The sequence below is a fragment of the Palaemon carinicauda genome, chromosome 41 (assembly GCF_036898095.1).
Source record: "Palaemon carinicauda isolate YSFRI2023 chromosome 41, ASM3689809v2, whole genome shotgun sequence".
In the NCBI taxonomy this organism is placed as follows: domain Eukaryota; kingdom Metazoa; phylum Arthropoda; class Malacostraca; order Decapoda; family Palaemonidae; genus Palaemon; species Palaemon carinicauda.
Genome location: NC_090765.1, coordinates 3,400,235 through 3,418,819, shown reverse-complemented (window position 1 = coordinate 3,418,819; position 18,585 = coordinate 3,400,235). Strand labels below are relative to the sequence as shown.

Here is an 18,585-nt window from a genome sequence, read left to right as displayed (position 1 = left end):
GTAAAGATACAACCCAGGGATTATCTTTCACTAATACTAAAAGGAAGGGAAAAAAAATGAATGGGGGTGGTAACACCTCATTCTGTGCGTAATTTTTCCTCTTAACATAAATATTGGAATTAACTAAATGAAAAATTATACGGTTGTCGCACTTTGTAAAACTTTTTATGGAATAAGCAAAGCTTTTTATGAATATGAAATTATTAGTTCATTGTTCTATTCTTCAACATTCATACAGTATTTTTTTTAAAAACAAGTGTTACGAAATAATGAGATTATAATCTTGAAAGACACCAAGACTAGAAAGTTTTTCTATCTTTTGCCAGGGCAAATTTTTCCAAAAGTTTACCAGAATTTGTTTGTCTAAATTTGTCATTTTTAAAGCCGAAAATTTCAGTAAGAATATATGTTTTGATTTATTGAAACTCATAATTAATTCTTTATTCTTTTGAGCCTCGAAAAATAGCTCCATTCAAACCATTAGGACAAGAATCGTGCACATATTACAGCAGTCAATCTGAAATTTTTCATTGTACACATTTTGATAAAAGTCTGTATGATCAAGTGTTTACTCTTATAAACTTGTCACATGTTCAAGTACAAAAGTTTGTTAGTAATTTCTGGCCAACAATTAGTAATTTCAGCCATGCTGATATTCTAGCATATGTGCTGTCAAGTTAGCAAGAAAGGAAAACAATTGGGCAAAATTGCTGTAGCTCCTCTTCAATTGACTTTAATTGCATCTGACATTGAAAAAAGTCACCTTAAACTTGTCTCTTGATTAGCGTTTATCTAAGCCGCCAAAAGGACCAGATACATAAATGTAATTTCCTCGCCGTTTTCCTACATTGTGTCTTAGAAATCAAGTCCAAAGGTGAACCAGAAACACAGAATTCATTTCTTTATTCTTTTTCTGCAAAAAAAAAAAAAAAAAAAATGGTTAGCTTGAAGTCTTATAACACCCCTCAGATTGACACATGAGCACAATGGAATAACGACCTCAAATGATAGGACCGTAACTTCCCAGATTAGTCTCTGTTTCTTTTTAATTTGTCTCCCACCTACTAGTGTTCGACAAACATTCAGGCATTTTTAACTGAAGTTGAGTAATTTTAGAATTTCACATCATCTTCATTGAGTATCCAAATATCAAAATGTTGTTGTTAACACAAAAGCGGTTTAATACACCAAACTCACCAACATAATCATTTGCCAAAGGCTCATGAAATTAAAAACAAGAACTGGGGCATGAAATCGTTCTTGTAAATGTGTGTACATCATATGATTATTTACCGATTTTTCTCCCTTATTGTACATCGTTGTATCATTACTATAAGGCTGGGCTAAGAATTTGATAAAGTAAATTAATAGACTTGGGGGCATTGCGTCAGCGTCAATTCGCCATTGCCGGGAGGCGGGTCAATCCGTGGTTTTTTTTTCTTCAAAAAGTTGCGTATTTTGTTATTTGCGCAATTGCGTCGCTGGCGGATATAGTAATCTTGACTAATGAATCTAATTTACGTGTAACATCAAATATATATGATGGAAAATACTATGAAATCGATATTTCACAATTGATTTTTTTATTCATATTTGATTTATCTTAATTTATTTTTTAATTTGTCTTTGATATTATTTAGATTATTCAATTGAAAGTGAAACTCAGCCTCAACTATTTTTATTTGATTATATTATTACTTAGTTAAATTAGTTGCTTAGTTTTATTTCTGTTACTGTACCATAATCATAGTATCACAGTAGTACAAACTTAATTTACAACCTATGCTATTAGCCTAATAAGGTATAAACCGTATAATAGATAAATTTAATTATTTGAATAGGAGTTGTTATTAGTTGAGTACATATGGTAACTCTTTCTCTCTCTCTCTCTCTCTCTCTCTCTCTCTCTCTCTCTCTCTCTCTCTCTCTCTCTCTCTCTCTCTCTCTCTCAAATTTAATCTTTACCAGGAAATGAGAAATCCTATTAAAACAAATCGAGAAAACCAAAGAAAATCAAATTGGTACTAAAGCAAGATGATTAGATGAAATTTCATAATTTTTTTTTCTCAGATTTTTCAATCAGACAACAATTACGGTATTAAAATAACCACATTCACTGTTATTATTACATTTTATTTCAATAATTATTTTGGGCTAAGTAGACAGAAAACTTGGCTTTTAGGGGAAAATAACGCAAAATTTTATTTGCGACAATGGATTTGCGCCAACGTCATTGCGACGCTTTTCTAACTTTAGCATCATTGTGTTAAGCGTCGATGAAATGGCCGTTCCGTCGTCGACGCAATTGTGCAATGGCGCAACTGGTGACGCAAGTGCTCAGGACTACCCAATAGTAAGACAGTTTACATTAAATCAACAATGCTGTCTCCTGTATGGTCTTTACCTTAAGGAAACTTAAATATCTCTCAATTGGTAAACTTTCAACCTTTTTCAAATCAACCAGAAATACTATCACTGATAATTTCGTATGATACAGTTCTTGATGAATAAGAGTTTCTTAATACAGAATTTTCATGCCGATTGGTATTAACGACTGAAAGGGAAAAGAATTTGGCATTGGCTCCAAATGATTTTATAGTCCTTTGTGGAGGAAAAGCCTTATTCTGCAAGACTGCATAAGGAACCCAAACAAAGAATGTGAATGGGACCAGAACGAGCAAGGGAAAAAGGAAAAGGTACGAGGTAAAGAAATAGGACTGGTATGAGAAAAGAGAATTTGGCGTGAATGAAAAAAGTGAATGGAGCTGGTAAGAAGGGGAGTGGAGGAGAATGGATGCAAAACCTCGAATGGGAATAAAAAAAAAAGAAAAACGACAAGTGGAAGAAGAGAATGGAACCAGTATAGGGAAAAGGAATGTGACCATTATGATGAAGAGGAATAGGTATAAAGAAGTGAAATGAAACCTGTACAAGGAAAGGGAATGTGACCAGTATGCAGAAGAGAAATGGACCAGTATTAGCAAAGGGGATGGAACCAGTATGAGGAAATGAAATTGGGTCGGAATGAATAACACGGCTAGTACATGGATAGGGACTAGGACTGCGACAAGGAAAAGGATTAGAATCTCCTTGAGGGATGCAAATAAAACTGGTATAAGAAAATTAATGGAATTAGGATGAGACCTATAAGAGGAACTTAATGGGACCAGTATGAATACGGGGGAGTGATACTGGTACAAGGAAAGGGAATGGAACCAGTATAAGGAAGTGGAATGTGACTGGTGCGAGAAAGGGGAATGGGAGAATTACTGGAAAGGGAATGGGGCAATTGTATTCTAAAGGAAAAATATGTGAATGGGACCAGTATGAGGATAAGGAATAATATCTGTTTGAGTAAGGTAGATTGGACTAATAAAAGTAAGGGGAATAGGATTAGTAGGGGGATCTATAATTGGAACAGTAAGGAGAAGTTGAGTAGACCAGTGTGAGGAAAGGAAATAGGATCGGTACGAGGAAAGGTAATAGGACCGGTAAAAGAAAAGTGAAAGGGAGGGGTATGCAGAAGTGAAATGGAAATAGTAATGGCAAAGGGAATGGTACCAGAATAAGGAATTGAAATGAAACCGGATTGAGAAACGCAAAAGGGACTAGTAGGAGGAAAGGGAATGGGATCTCTTAATGAAGGGGAATGTAACTAGTACGAGGAAAAGGAATGGGACTGGTATGAGAATGTGGAATGAAAACTGTAAGAAAGGGGAATGGAATTGGAGAATGAATGACTACCACAAGGAAAGGAAAGTGGCAAGAATGAGGAATTGGGATGAAATTTGAAAGAAAATGCAAAGGGGACTTGTAGGTTGAAAGTGATCGTGATTTCTAATAGGAAAAATGAGACCAGAATGAGAAAGGGAATGAGACCAGTGTAAAGAAATGTAATGGAACTGGTACGAGGAAGGGGACTGGGACCATTAAGAGAAAGGAAAGGAATGGGACCAGTATGAAGTGTAATGGAACTGGTACGAGGAAAGGAACTGAGACTATTACGATAAGGGAAAAGGAATCGGACCAGTGTGAAGAAGTGTAATGGAACTGATACGAGGAAGGGGACTGGGACAATTATGAGAAAGGAAAGGGAATGGGACCAGTATGAAGTGTAATGGAACTGGTACGAGGAAGGGGACTGAGACTATTACGATAAGGGAAAAGGAATGGGACCAGTATGAAGAAGTGTAATGGAACAGGTACGTGGAAGGGGACTGGGACTGTTACAAGAAGGGAAAGGGAATGGGACCAGTGTGAAGAAGTGTAATGGAACAGGTACAAGGAAGGGGACTGGGACTGTTACAAGAAGGGAAAGGGAATGGGACCAGTATGAAGAAGTGTAATGGAACAGGTACGAGGAAGGGGACTGGGACTGGGACTGTTACAAGAAGGGAAAGGGAATGGGACCAGTATGAAGAAGTTTAATGGAACTGGTACGAGGAAGGGGACTGGGACTGTTACAAGAAGGGAAAGGGAATGGGACCAGTATGAAGAAGTGTAATGGAACAGGTACGAGGAAGGGGACTGGGACTAGGACTGTTACAAGAAGGGAAAGGGAATGGGACCAGTATGAAGAAGTGTAATGGAACAGGTACGAGGAAGGGGACTGGGACTAGGACTGTTACAAGAAGGGAAAGGGAATGGGACCAGTATGAAGGAGTGTAATGGAACAGGTACGAAGAAGGGGACTGGGACTGTTACAGGAAGGGAAAGGGAATGGGACCAGTGTGTGAAGAAGTGTAATAGAACTGGTACGAAGAAGGGTACTCGGACCATTATGAGACGGGAAAGGGAATGGGACCAGTGTGAAGAAGTATAATGGAACTGGTACCAGGAAGGGGACTGGGACCATTATGAGAAGGGAAAGGGAATGGGACCATTATGAAGAAGTGTAATGGAACTGGTACGAGGAAGGGGAATGGGACCATTACGAGAAGAAAAAAGGAATGGAACCAGTATGAAGAAGTGTAATGGAACTGGTACGAGGAAGGGGAATGGGACCATTACGAGAAGAAAAAAGGAATGGAACCAGTATGAAGAAGTGTAATGGAACTGGTACAAGGAAGAGTACAGAGACCATTATGAGAAGGGAAACGGAATGGGACCAGTGTTAAGAAGTGCAATGGAACTGGTACAAGGAAGAGTACAGAGACCATTATGAGAAGGGAAAGGGAATGGGACCAGTATGAAGAAGTGTAATGGAACTGGTACAAGGAAGGGTACAGAGACCATTATGAGAAGGGAAAGGGAATGGGACCAGTATGAAGAAGTGTAATGGAACTGGTACAAGGAAGGGTACAGAGACCCTTATGAGAAGGGAAAGGGAATGGGACCAGTATGAAGAAGTGTAATGGAACTGGTACAAGGAAGGGTACAGGGACCATTATGAGAAGGGAAAGGGAATGGGACCAGTATGAAGAAGTGTAATGAAACTGGTACAAGGAAGGGTACAGAGATCATTATGAGAAAGGAACAGGAATGGGACCAGTATGAAGAAGTGTAATGGAACTGGTACAAGGAAGGGTACAGAGACCCTTATGAGAAGGAAAAGGGAATGGGACCAGTATGAAGAAGTGTAATGGAACTGGTACAAGGAAGGGTACAGGGACCATTATGAGAAGGGAAAGGGAATGGGACCAGTATGAAGAAGTGTAATGGAAATGGTACAAGGAAGGGTACAGAAACCATTATGAGAAGGGAAAGGGAATGGGACCAGTATGAAGAAGTGTATTGGAACTGGTACAACGAAGGGTACTGTAACCATTATGAGAAGGGAAAGGGAATGCAACCAGTATGAAGAAGTGTAATGGAACCGGTACAAGGAAGGGGACTGGGACCATTATGAGAAGAGAAAGGGAATGGAATCACTATGAAGAATTGTAATGGAACTTGTACGAGGAAGGGTACTGAGATTATTATGAGAAGGGAAAGGGAATGGGACCATTATGAGAAGGGAAAGAGAATGGGACCATTATGAAGAAGTGTAATGGAACTGGTACAAGGAAGGGGTCTGGGACTGTTATGAGAAGGGAAAGGGAATGGGACCAGTATGAAGAAGTGTAATGGAACTGGTGCGAGGAAGGGTACTGAGATTATTATGAGAAGGGAAAGGGAATGGGACCAGTATGAAGAAGTTTAATGGAACTGGTACAAGGAAGGGACTGGGACTGTTATGAGAAGGGAAAGGGAATGGGACCAGTATGAAGAAATGTAAAGAAACTGGTACAAGGAAGGGGACTGGGACTGTTATGAGAAGGGAAAGGGAATGGGACCAGTATGAAGAAGTGTAATGGAACTGGTACAAGGAAGGGTACTTAGATTATTATGAGAAGGGAAAGGGAATGGAACCAGTATGAAGAAGTTTAATGGAACTAGTACGAAGAAGGGGACTGGGACCATTATGAGAAGGGAAAGGGAAGGGGACCAGTATGAAGAAGTGTAATGGAACTGGTACGAGGAAGGGTACTGGGACCATTACGAGAAGGGAAAGAGAGTGGGACTAGTATGAAGAAGTGTAATGGAACTGGGACGAGGAAAGGGACTGGGACGATTATGAGAAGAGAAAAGGAGTGGGACCAGTATGAAGAAGTGTAATAGAACTAGTACGAAGAAGGGGACTGGGACCGTTATGAGAAGGGAAAGGGAAGGGGACCAGTGTGAAGAAGTGTAATGGAACTGGTACGAGGAAGGGGACTGGGATTCAGCAGTGAGTAATCAGTTTGTGGGTTACTATAACATATGTGCATAACTTTACATTTCCCACAGTTGAAAGACATTTGCCATTTTATGGACCATTCTCCTAGCTTAATTAGAGCCTCTCTTAAGGTTTCTACATCTGAGTTTGCCTCATTTATGCCTAGTTTAGAATCGTCGTAAAATTTGGCTATTCTAGTAGTTAATCATAAATATATTTTGTTAATGTAAACCAGAAATAGTAATGGGCCAATGACGGATCCGTGAGGTACGCCGCTTACAACAGTTGTCTACTGTGAGGCTTCGCCATTTATTACAACTCTGTCTTGTTTGTCAGCCAATCTTCGATCCCTAGTACTCTACATTTAACCATAAATTTTTTTATGAGGGACTTTGCCAAAAGCCTTTTGAAAGTTTAGGTATATGTTGTCTATTGACCTGCTTTTGTCATAAATGTTAAACATGGGAAAAAATTCCAATAGATTTGTCACACAGGATCTCTTTTGTCTAAAACCGTGTTGGTTGTCTATCAGAAGATTGTTTTACTCTTTTATGTTCTACTATTGAATCTACCATGATTAAAAAGATTTTTTCAAGGTACTGAAGTTAGACACACAGGTCTGTAGTTACGAGGTTCTTCTTTTGGTCCCTTCTTGTATATTGGAGGAACATTGCCTAGTTTCCATCCTTGTGGTGCCTTTATTTCGTTGGCTGTCTTTCGGAACATTTTGTAAAAATGTGGGGATATCTCATCTTCTAGTTCTATCATCTCTCTTGGATAAATATCATCTGGACCTCGTGTCTTAGACTTACAGAGTCCTTTTATTTTCTTTTTGACAGGTGATTCTGTTTAGTGATTGTGGCCCCTCATATTTGATAGCTGGTTCGGGGAGAGTCGTTGATTCTTCCCTAGAGAATACGGTGTACCAACCGTGTGTCACACAATTGTACATAATTATTTTGTATATATTATGCTTGTATCTGCGCTCTTCCCTCGCACTAAAAAGAACCTGAATGATCATGTCTCCGGTTTTGCTCTGTAACATTGTCTGTCTCTCGAACATGTTATGTCCTGTTGCCTTGAGGTTTTGTTTATAAAGGAGAGTGTTCCTTAATAAACAACTCAGTTGATTGCATCCTGCCTTTAAGTTCACAACCCTCTCTCGGCCCGTCACATTGGTGACCCCGGAAGTCGACTCGCTCCCACCGCCTTCCACCCCCACCCCCTCGCCCCTTCATCGTTGGTACTATGGCGGACTCTACGGCAGTTGGTGCTGCGGCCGCTCCATTCAAACTTTCATCGTTTGCCAGCGGAGAGGCATTTGCTTGGTTTCAGCGCGCAGAAGTCAAGTTTCGTATCAGGGGCGTGACTCGCTCAACCACCAAAGCGGATTATGTTCTCGCGGCGATACCCGAGGACACCTTCCCAGAAATATCCGACTGGCTTTGTGAACAAGGAGACACCCCAATAGCGTATAACGCCCTCAAAACATACCTTCTGCAGCAGTACTCGCCGTCTCCAGCCGCCCGTATAGCAAAGCTTTTTCAGCTCTCGCAACAACCGTTGGGGGACCAAAGGACTTCGCTTGCCCTCAGGGAAATGACCAGTATCGCTCGCCTTCAACCTGCCGCAGACAGCTCTCCTCGTGAGGTGAACCTACTTCGTGCCCTTTGGATACACCGTTTACCCGAACCTGTACGCGCTGCCATACCCGATGTCGATAGTTTACCCATAAAGAACTTGATGACCAAAGCCGATGCCCTTATGGACAGCCACTTCAAGACCTCCATCAACGCCTCCACCCCTGACGACGAGGATGGCTATTCAACGTCAACCGAAGCTGACATGAATGCCGTAGGACATACACGCCTACCCTGTGACGTGCTGAAGCGGTGACAAAGCCGCCCACCACCCACCAATCGCTCGCGCCCCAACGAACGACTTCTACAGCCACTTACTACCTACCATCCGCTGCAGTTTTGCTACTACCACTTCAGATTCGGGGCAACCGCGAAGAAATGTGCCAAGGATTGTCAGTGGCCAAAAAACGTGTAAGTAGGCCATCGCTTGTGGCGGTGGCCTCCCATGTTTCTAATCTTTTCTTTTTACAGGATGCAGGAACGGGCGTGCGATTTTTGGTAGACACGGGTGCTTGTCGTTCTCTTTTGCCAAGGAAAATCTTCAAGGCACGACGTAGTCTGTCTACATCTGCCGACGTTCGCTTGGTAGCTGCCAACGGATCTGCAATACCCACCTACGGTTACGAGAACCTCGCATTATCGTTCGGAAACGGTAAATTCAATTGGAAGTTTCTCGTTGCTGACGTCACAATGCCAATCCTCGGTGCGGATTTCCTCTCTCATTTCCACCTTCTGCTCGATGTCGCCCACCGACGATTGGTCAACGCAAACTCGTACTTGTCGACACCTCTTCAACCCGCCCCTCTAACCTCGCTCTCCACATCAGCGCACCCACGGATGCCTACGCCCACCTCCTCACGTCGTACCCGGAAGTTTTCCGTCCAGAACTTCGCCAAACGCCCACGGTTCCTGCCAAGCACGGTATTTATCACCATATCAAGACGACAGGACCCCCAGTCTTCGCAAAATTCAGAAGTCTGACACCGGAACGATTGGCAGCCGCCAAACAGACGTTTGCCGAAATGGAGGAAATGGGCCTTTGCCAAAAGGCCTCCAGCCCATGGTCGTCACCCTTACACATCGTTCTGAAGAAAGACGGCTCCCTCCGTCCGTGTGGGGATTACAGGCGCCTGATCATGCAAACAGAACCGGATCACTACCCCCTCCCAAACATTGCCAACGTGACCTCCTACCTGCACAAAGCGAAGGTTTTCTCTGCGCTCGACCTCCTGAAGGGGTATTATCAGGTGCCTATGAACCCAGAAGACATCCCCAAGACCGCCATCACCACTCCGTTTGGTACATACACCTTCAATTACTCCTGTTTTGGCCTTCGTAATGCTGGGGCAACGTTTCAACGTCTCATGGATGGCATCTTAGGGGACCTCCCTTTCTGTGTATGTTATGTGGACGACATACTTGTGTTCTCCTCCTCAAAAGAGGAACACCTCCGTCACCTGCGCATCGTGCTCGACCGCCTGCAATAAAACGGCCTTGTAGTCCGGTACGACAAGTGTACCTTTGGCGCCAACGAAGTGTCGTTCTTAGGGCACCGTATCACTCCTGAAGGAGTCCATCCCCTCCCTGAGAAGGTAGCAGCCGTTCAGAACTTTCCCTCGCCCTCGACCGTCAAAGCTCTGCAGTAATTCTTGGGCATGATCAACTATTATCACCGTTTTCTGCCAGCCATTGCCGCCACTCTTGCTCCCCTCTACGCCTCCCTCAAGGGCAAGCCAAAGGACCTGAAGTGGGGTCCCCTTCAAGAAGCAGCCTTCTGCAATGCAAAGAAGGCCCTATCAACTGCTGCGGCTCTCACTTTTCCTATCCCACACGCCCCTCTCCTTCTCTCCACCGATGCCAGCGACATCGCTATTGGTGCAGTACTCGAGCAGGTGGTCAAAGGCTCGCCCCGCCCATTGGCCTTCTTCAGCAGAAAACTGTCCAAGGCAGAATCGGGTTATTCTACCTTCGATCGAGAATCGCTGGCGGTGCACTTGGCTGTCCGTCACTTTCGCCATTTCTTAGAAGGTACGCCCTTCGTCATTTGCACAGACCACATGCCTCTGGTGCACGCCTTCACTCGACAGTCTGACGCCTGGTCCGCCCGTCAACGCCGACATCCCTCCGCCGTGGCTGAATACAATTGCACCCTCCAATACGTCCCTGGGAAAATGAATCCCGTTGCCGATGCCCTGTCAAGAAACACGTTGGCTGCCGTTCAACTGGGATTGGATTACAACGCCCTGGCTGAAGCCCAATAACAGGATCCAGAGTATCAAGCTTGTAGGACATCCTGCACGTCCCTGCGTTGGGAAGACTTTCCCCTCGAAGACTCCAACACCACCCTCCTCTGTGACGTCAGTACTGGTAGACCGCGACCTTGTATTCCTGCTCCCATGCGCCGACAGGTGTTTGATTTCATTCACGGCCTTTCACATCCCCCGTGCCGTTCTACTGCACAGCTGCTGAAGGCAAAGTTCATTTGGCATGGCATTTCTAAGGATGCTAAGGATTGGGTTCGTGCCTGTACTTCTTGCCAAACTTCCAAAGTACATCGACACACAGATTCAGGAGTGGGCACCTTTCCTCAACCTCAGCGTCGTTTCGCACACATTCACGTCGACGTTGTAGGCCCCCTACTCACATCACAAGGACATCGTTACCCGTTTACCGTCATTGACCGCTCCACTCGTTGGCCTGAAGGCATTCCCATGGAAACTGCAACGTCCCGCCTCATGTACATCTGCCTTACTCTCTGGATGGATTTCAAGATTCGGTATCCCTGAGCATATTACTTCTGACAGGGGAACCACTTTCACCTCTCAATTGTGGACGTCATTAGCGAATCTCCTGGGCATCACCCTACATCAGACAACGGCCTACAACCCCGCTGCCAATGGAATGGTTGAACGTTTTCATCGCACCCTCAAAGCAGCTTTGATGTCCCGCTGCAAGGATTGCAACTGGTTTACTCAGCTTCCCTGGGTCCACCTGGGACTAAGGACCACTCCTAAAGACGCCCTCGACGTCTCGGCAGCTGAAATGGTGTATGGCGACCCGTTGGTCGTCCCTGCCGAATTTTTTCCTTCTACAACCTACTCCGACGATCTCCAGCGCATACGTCACGTCGTGGGAAAATTTACTCCGTGCCGCCAGACTTACAAGCCCCCAGCGAAGCATCACATACCAACGGACTTGCACTCTGCAACGCACGTCTTCCTGCGCAACGACACTAGCAAGCCACCACTAACGCCCCCTTACACGGGCCCTTTCCTTGTGATCCGACGCAGTCCGAAAGCATTCCTCCTCAACATTCGGGGTAAAGAAGACTGGGTCTCCATTGATCGTCTAAAACCTGCTTATCTTCTGCCAGATGACCCGCCTACAGTTCGCCTCTCTAGATCAGGGCGCCCTATTTAACATGTACAGTATGTCATTTTTAGGGGTGGAGCCATGTACCAACCGTGTGTCACACAATTGTACATAATTATTTTGTATATATTATGCTTGTGTCTGCGCTCTTCCCTCGCACTAAAAAGAACCTGAATGATCATGTCTCCGGTTTTGCTCTGTAACATTGTCTGTCTCTCGAACATGTTATGTCCTGTTGCCTTGAGGTTTTGTATATAAAGGAGAGTGTTCCTTAATAAACAACTCAGTTGATTGCATCCTGCCTTTGAGTTCACAACCCTCTCTCGGCCCGTCACAATGGTTATGAAATATGGATTTGTCAGTTCGGCTTTTTCCAAATTATTTGTTATAAGATTACCTTCTGAGTCTCTTAAAGGGCTATTAGTTTTCTACTGTTTGCATATGAAAAATATTCTTTCGGGTTTTGTTCACTACCTGAAGACACTGTTTTCTTTTCATTGATCTTGACATTTCTAACTAGTTTATCTATTTTCTGCTTAACTTTTTGTGTTCGGAAATTTCACGAATTGAAGGCTGTGGACCCATTGATTTATGTTTCCTGTCTCTGTTTCTTATTGCACTGGCTATTTCTCTGTTGAATCATTTAGATTGTGAAGTTCTATTTGGTAAAATTTTTCTATGCGGTATACATTTAGCCCAGTTTTCTTTATTTTATTTCTACAAAAGAGTTCCATTGTGTATCCATGTTCCCTGTTTCGTCGTATTCTAAATTCGTGGTGTATTCCTTCAGTTGTATCCAGTTACCCTGTCTGTAATCCAGCTTTTTTATGATTTTTCTTTCTTTTAGATGATGAATATTTACCTAAAACCAAACTATTCGGGGTCACTTTTGCCCATATTTTCGCCTATTGAGACACTGGATACTAAATTTTCTTCTGCTGTTAGCACAATATCGAGTATGTTGTTTTTACTGGTTGGTTTATCGACCCCCTGATAGAGGAATTAATTGTTAACAAATTCTAGAAGCCCTTGTCCCTCTGTATATGATATAAAATTTATAGTCCCAATTTAGTGCTGCATTGAAGTCTCCCATTAGGACAGCAGCTTATTCTTCACTTTTTGGCCAAGTTGTCTATACAGTTCTTCGTCCTGATTTTGCTATTGATGTGGTGGTCTGTATATTACTAGAATGAACATGTTTTTTCCTATGGTGTTAATATTTGCACCTATCACTTCATATTCGGTTTCTTATTTCATTTCTATTGGGTTTAAATGATTTTTGACATAGAGCACTCCCCCCCCCCCACCTTCATTTTTGGTAAAGTGATCCTTCTTGAAAAGCTTGAAACCTGGGATTTCGTATTCTCCGATAAAATTCTTTGTTTTTTTCTTGAATCCAGGCCTCGGTAATACCTATGACATATAGTTCCTCACTAGCTATCATTGCCCTGAAGTTTTCCATTTTGTTTTTTAACTGACTAACCATTGAATTGTGCCACTCTGAGGAAATTTATCATCTTTTTTCTCTTACTTTGTGGCTTTGTTAGTTTCCCTGATTTACTAGTGTTTTAGGTTTTCTTTTATCTGCATTAACTAAATCTTAGGCCAAATTTCCTGTATTTATTGTTGGAGGATTTTCTAAGGGTCGAGTTTGCCTTTTGTCTATTGTGTTCTTTAAGTATTATAATTGTACAAGTTGTGATTGAACTGGCTTCCGTATACTGTCTTGCCTTCTTCATTAAAGTGTATTCCATTTTTTCTTGCCGTAGAACGGTAGAAAGTGTCCCAAGGATCTTTAAATTCAACTTTTGTTTTCTGGTATATGGACTTGAGTATTTCATTCATCTCTATGGCCTTAATGAGGGTGACATCGAGTCTTGGGAGAATATCTATATCTATTGTATTATTGCTCTTTTTTCTAGCCGTTTCAACAGTTTTTTTTCTAGCTCTTTAAATAAAGGTTCTGTTTGGCCAGCAGCATCATTTCTTATGAGTAGATCATATCCAGTTGCCTGAACAATAATAGTGGTCTTCTTGTTCTCTGCTTTGGTTTAACTAACCACTTCTATCTTCTGTGCGTTGGCACTTGAATAGAACCTGACGTTTCTTCTCTTTTTGAGGCCGAAGTGCTCCCCTAGATCCTTTACCATAGAGTCTTCAATTAACACACTACACAGTCTTATCTTCCTCTTCCTCTGCTAGGAGGAGTTACATTTCTAGGCTGTTGTTTCGTCTCGGCCCTTGCTACCCTTCCTCCAGAGGGATTCATGAACTCTCTGTTTTTGTTGGTAGTTATTTCCTCTCTAGGTTCTGTTCTTTATTTTGTATTTCTTGGATACTAATCCCATTTCCTGCAACATCGTCTCTGACTCCTTTGTTTATTATTTATGATCAGTATGAGGAAGAGGAACGGAACCTGTATGAGGAAAGAGAATGGGACGAGTGTGAGAGAGAGAATAAAACCAGTACAAAGAATGGGAATGAATGGGGCAGTTTGAGAAAATGAAATAGGTCCAGTACGAGGAAGAGAGTGGAATACGTATGAGTAAAGGGACTGAGACCAATTCAGGGAATGGCAATGAGACCAGCCAGTGGAATGAGACATGTACAAGGAGAAGTTGAATGGGACTAGCGTGTGGAAGGGGAGTATGACCAGTACAAAGAATGAGAATGAGACAGTTATGAGGAAGGTCAATAGAACAGACACAAGGAAGGGAAATGGGACTAGTATGAAGTGGGCAAAAGGTACTGGTAGAAGGAAGTGGAAGGGGACCTGTATAAGGAAGACAGATTGGACCAATACTCGAAAGAAAAAAGGCACTGTTACGAGGGATGGGAATTTGAATAATGCAAGGAGGGGGAATAGGACCAATAAAGGGAAGGGTAATTCAACATGTATTAGAAAATCAAATGGTACTGGTACAAAGAAAGAGGATGGAACTGGAATGAGGAAGAGGAAATGGACCTGTGTGAGAAAGGTAAATGGGACTGGTAACAGGAAGGGGAATAGGACCTGCACGAGTAAAGTGAGTGGGACCGGTACAAGGAAGGGGAATGGAACTGGCACAAGGAAATTAAATGGGTATGAGGAGTGAAATATGACCAGTATGGGGAAGAGAATAGGGCGGGGTGAGGAAAGGGGTGAAAATGAAACAAGGAACTAGAATGGGACCGGAATGAGAAACATGAGTGGGACTGGTGCGAAGTAAGGGAATGGGACTTATATGAGGGAGGCATATGGGACTGGTGAAAGGAAGGGGAATGGGAACAGTATTAGGAAAGGAAATATTATCAGTGTGAGGAATGAGAATGGGATCAGTATGACATAGTGAATTAGGACCAGTTTGGGGAAGAGGAATGAGTCTAATATGAGGAAAGGAAATGAAAAATTTATCAAGGAGTGGAAAGAGACCATTGCAAGGAAATAGAATGGGCCCATTATGAAGAACTGCAATTGGACGATGGCAGAATTGGGGCTGGGGGAGACGGCGGTTGCGTCACGCTAATTGTTCTTAGCTTGCTCAAACCAGTAGTATGTTTAAAGAAACGGATTTTGACATAGGAAAAATCTATTTTTGGGTGAGATGGCTATGTCGTCCTGATGGAAGTTCCATCAGGACGACATGGCTCGAGTCCAAAAAGCTACTCTACAATGCATTATGAAAAACTTATTGCTTTCCTTTATCCAGACCGTCAGATCATGTGGGACGTAAAATGTTTCGTATTGTACATATATTTTCATTTAATCCTCTCAAAATATAGGGATTATCCATGAACTATGCTAAAATTTGTTGGAATTTAGGTTTTATCAATAACAAAGGTTTGACTTCCACAATTTTTTTTCAGATGTACTACATTATGTACATATTCAAACAATACTCTTCAGCTGGATTGTAACTTATATATTTAATGGATAAACTGCTTACACGCTATATTGTGAAATATGAATCCAAGATATATATATATATATATATATATATATATATATATATATATATATATATATATATATATATATATATATATATTAATCCTCTGGCACTCACAGGATGCATATTTCCCCAATAAATTCCTGCGCATTGTCATCAGCCATGTACATTCGGGACTAAATCACCTTCCCTTAATAAAATATGCCCCATTCATCCCCATCTTCATAGTCTACTGTAACTATATCGTTCACCTTGGGCAACCCCGCCACCTCCCGAATTGCCACATCTGTTATATGTTACTGCTATTTGATTCCCATAATTCATCTCAATGCTTTATCCTCAAAGGCAACAACTTCTGCATCAGTTGTTTCAGTGCTGTATCATGACTGGTGCCCATAAGTTAATATCGATCCTACAAGTGAAATGTATATTTTGATTTTGCTCTGAACATCGGATAAAGTACAGACTCAGTTGGAAAGATCAAGTGGTTAGACCATGGAAGATAGAAAGATAAAGCAAACTTTTCTTGAGGAGGAAATGTCCTTTGATGCAGAAGTACAAGCCTACAAGATAAAGACGACTGGCAAAATCTAACCGATGCCCTTTGTGTCAATAGGCGTAGGAGGAGAGGATGATGATATTCGATTTTACCTTCAAACTGTATTCAGCATGCCCATTGCTTATTCTGCACTCCATAATCTCTCCTTGAAATCTGTAACTAGTGATTCATTGCTGGTAATGATGGTTCTTAAATATTTGAAAGAGTTTGAGCTGGGTAATATTGCTCCTCTGATAAGACAGTTCGTCAGATCACCACTCTGAATCTATGTGTACATTGGTAGTTATTGTATGTTAGAAGTAGGATTACTTTTTAATTAACATTATTACTTATGCCATATATTTCTTACAGATAATAAGAAAATCTCTTCCTGGAGGAATAGATGAACCCCTTTTGTTGGCCAATGAGAACATAGAGAAGTCTGAAGTCTTTGGATTATATTTTCCAGGAGAAAAAAATGTGAATGTGGTGTCCGTATCAGGTGCTGGAGATTGGTAAGTTTATAGCCAAGATTTTTAGCATATTCTAAGGTATTTAAATACACATTAATTGTATACATTGTACTATAATCATCACGACAATAAAGGGTCGATAAGTGAGGGCACCTGGTGTTGAACGGATCCCTGCACTTTGCCACATCACAGATCACAGTCTTGCCCTCTTTCTCTAACTCCTCTCCACCTCCTTATCCTCTGTCTCTATCTTTCTTTTCTCTCGTTTTTTATATAAATTGGTGTATTTCCGAAATTGTATCCGAAAATGTTCTAACGTTTGCTCCACATCACCATTCAAGGCATGACATCTGTATAAAGATTTTACCCCATCCTAAACGCACTCACAATTTCCCGATGGAACAGTCCCCTCCTTTAAGCTTGCCATAATGTCACCTTCATAGCCAAGGCAGTTATTTAACGGGAAGGGAGCTTTCGGAAGAAGGCAAAGAGAGAGAGAGAGAGAGAGAGAGAGAGAGAGAGAGAGAGAGAGAGAGAGAGAGAGAGAGAGAGAGAGTAGGTCGGTGATCTGTGGATACTGTGCATCAGTTGCGGAATCCGTTTTAAGCCAGGTGCTCTCCCATATTGGCCCTTTCTCACTGCGATTTGTAAGCTAAAGACAAAGTATTTACGCATTTAGTGTTATAAGTTTTTTTAATGATATCTCTTCTTGCGATAATGATAACAAAAAGTAGAATATCAAATTTTCCTCTGACTTTTCTTCATAAGTTGAACACAGTTTGACCTTGACTCAAGGCCATTTGAGGAAATTCAAAACAACACAGATTTAGTTTATATTGAAATCTGATATTTTCCGGATACCCTTCCTAGCATAAAAGCTGATGTTAAATTCTGGATATTATTTGAGTATCAGTTTACACACATTTTGATCTTGACCAAAGGCAACTTGATCTTCTGAAAGATTATTCATTTTTATTTTTCAAAGACATCACTTCCAATTAAGGTACTGTGTTCCTATTTAGTATATTTCAACATCAAGACAAACAAATTTTGACTTTGACTGAAAGTCATATAGTTAAATTCATGGTCATACGGATATTTTTCTATTATTTTCTGGATAACTATTTACCTTTATAATGTGTTTAAATTTATTGTGTTTTAGTTTCCTAGTAATTTAGGCATAAAGTCACTGGCAGGTAATGGAACAATTTAATGCGCATCACATAGGAGCAATTGAGAGCACTGCTAGTTTCAAAGATCTAACATTAAACAGTCAGTCAAACAAGGTACAATTCCAAACATTACCAACTCTCCTTACTAGCGACCAGTATCAATGTATCCCAACTTTTATCTCTATTCACTTAAACTTTCATCTTTTTATCAAGATCATTATGATCTTTCATTCACATCTACTTGTTTAAATTCTTAGGGTTCCTTTCAAACAATGGTTGTGGGTGGCTATGAAAGTACTGTATTTATATCATTTTATAGTATGGACCGGTATTAAACGGGTAATGAAAGTCTTATTTACTCCTTCTCTAGTATTACTAATACAGTTATATTACAAAATGTTTACTTAAATGACCTCAGCGCTGCAGCCCTCCTTTCTTGGTTTGATTCGTTCATTCTTACCTTGCTGTTCAGACAGATAAGCATTTCATGAATCATGTGAGTTTCAATTACTTATTACTAATAACAACCATTTGTTAAGTTTCCACTTACTCTTTCATCAACCCCAAAGCAGAATTTTGTCCTGTGGTGTACTAGTATATGGAATAATCTATCCTTAAGTAATCATGGACCAAGAAGTCTTCTCTCAACTTTTGTAAGGTTTGTCCATTGCACCCATCCTGAGCTTTTTCTTCAATTGTGCTAAGGAGATTAGTTGGTGATGAAACTTCACCTGCATGTGCCCCTGTGTCTAATGAAGGTGTAC

General features: G+C 41.5%; 1 protein-coding gene across 1 annotated transcript in view; it reads left to right on the top strand.

Annotated features, from left to right (window-relative positions):
- Positions 1-18,585, top strand: part of LOC137632570 (uncharacterized) — a 261,407-nt gene that overhangs the window by 228,693 nt on the left and 14,129 nt on the right. Inside the window, exon 6 of the mRNA XM_068364586.1 lies at positions 16,549-16,691. Within this exon, the coding sequence (XP_068220687.1) occupies positions 16,549-16,691 (143 nt within the window). The remainder of the gene's footprint in view (positions 1-16,548; positions 16,692-18,585) is intronic.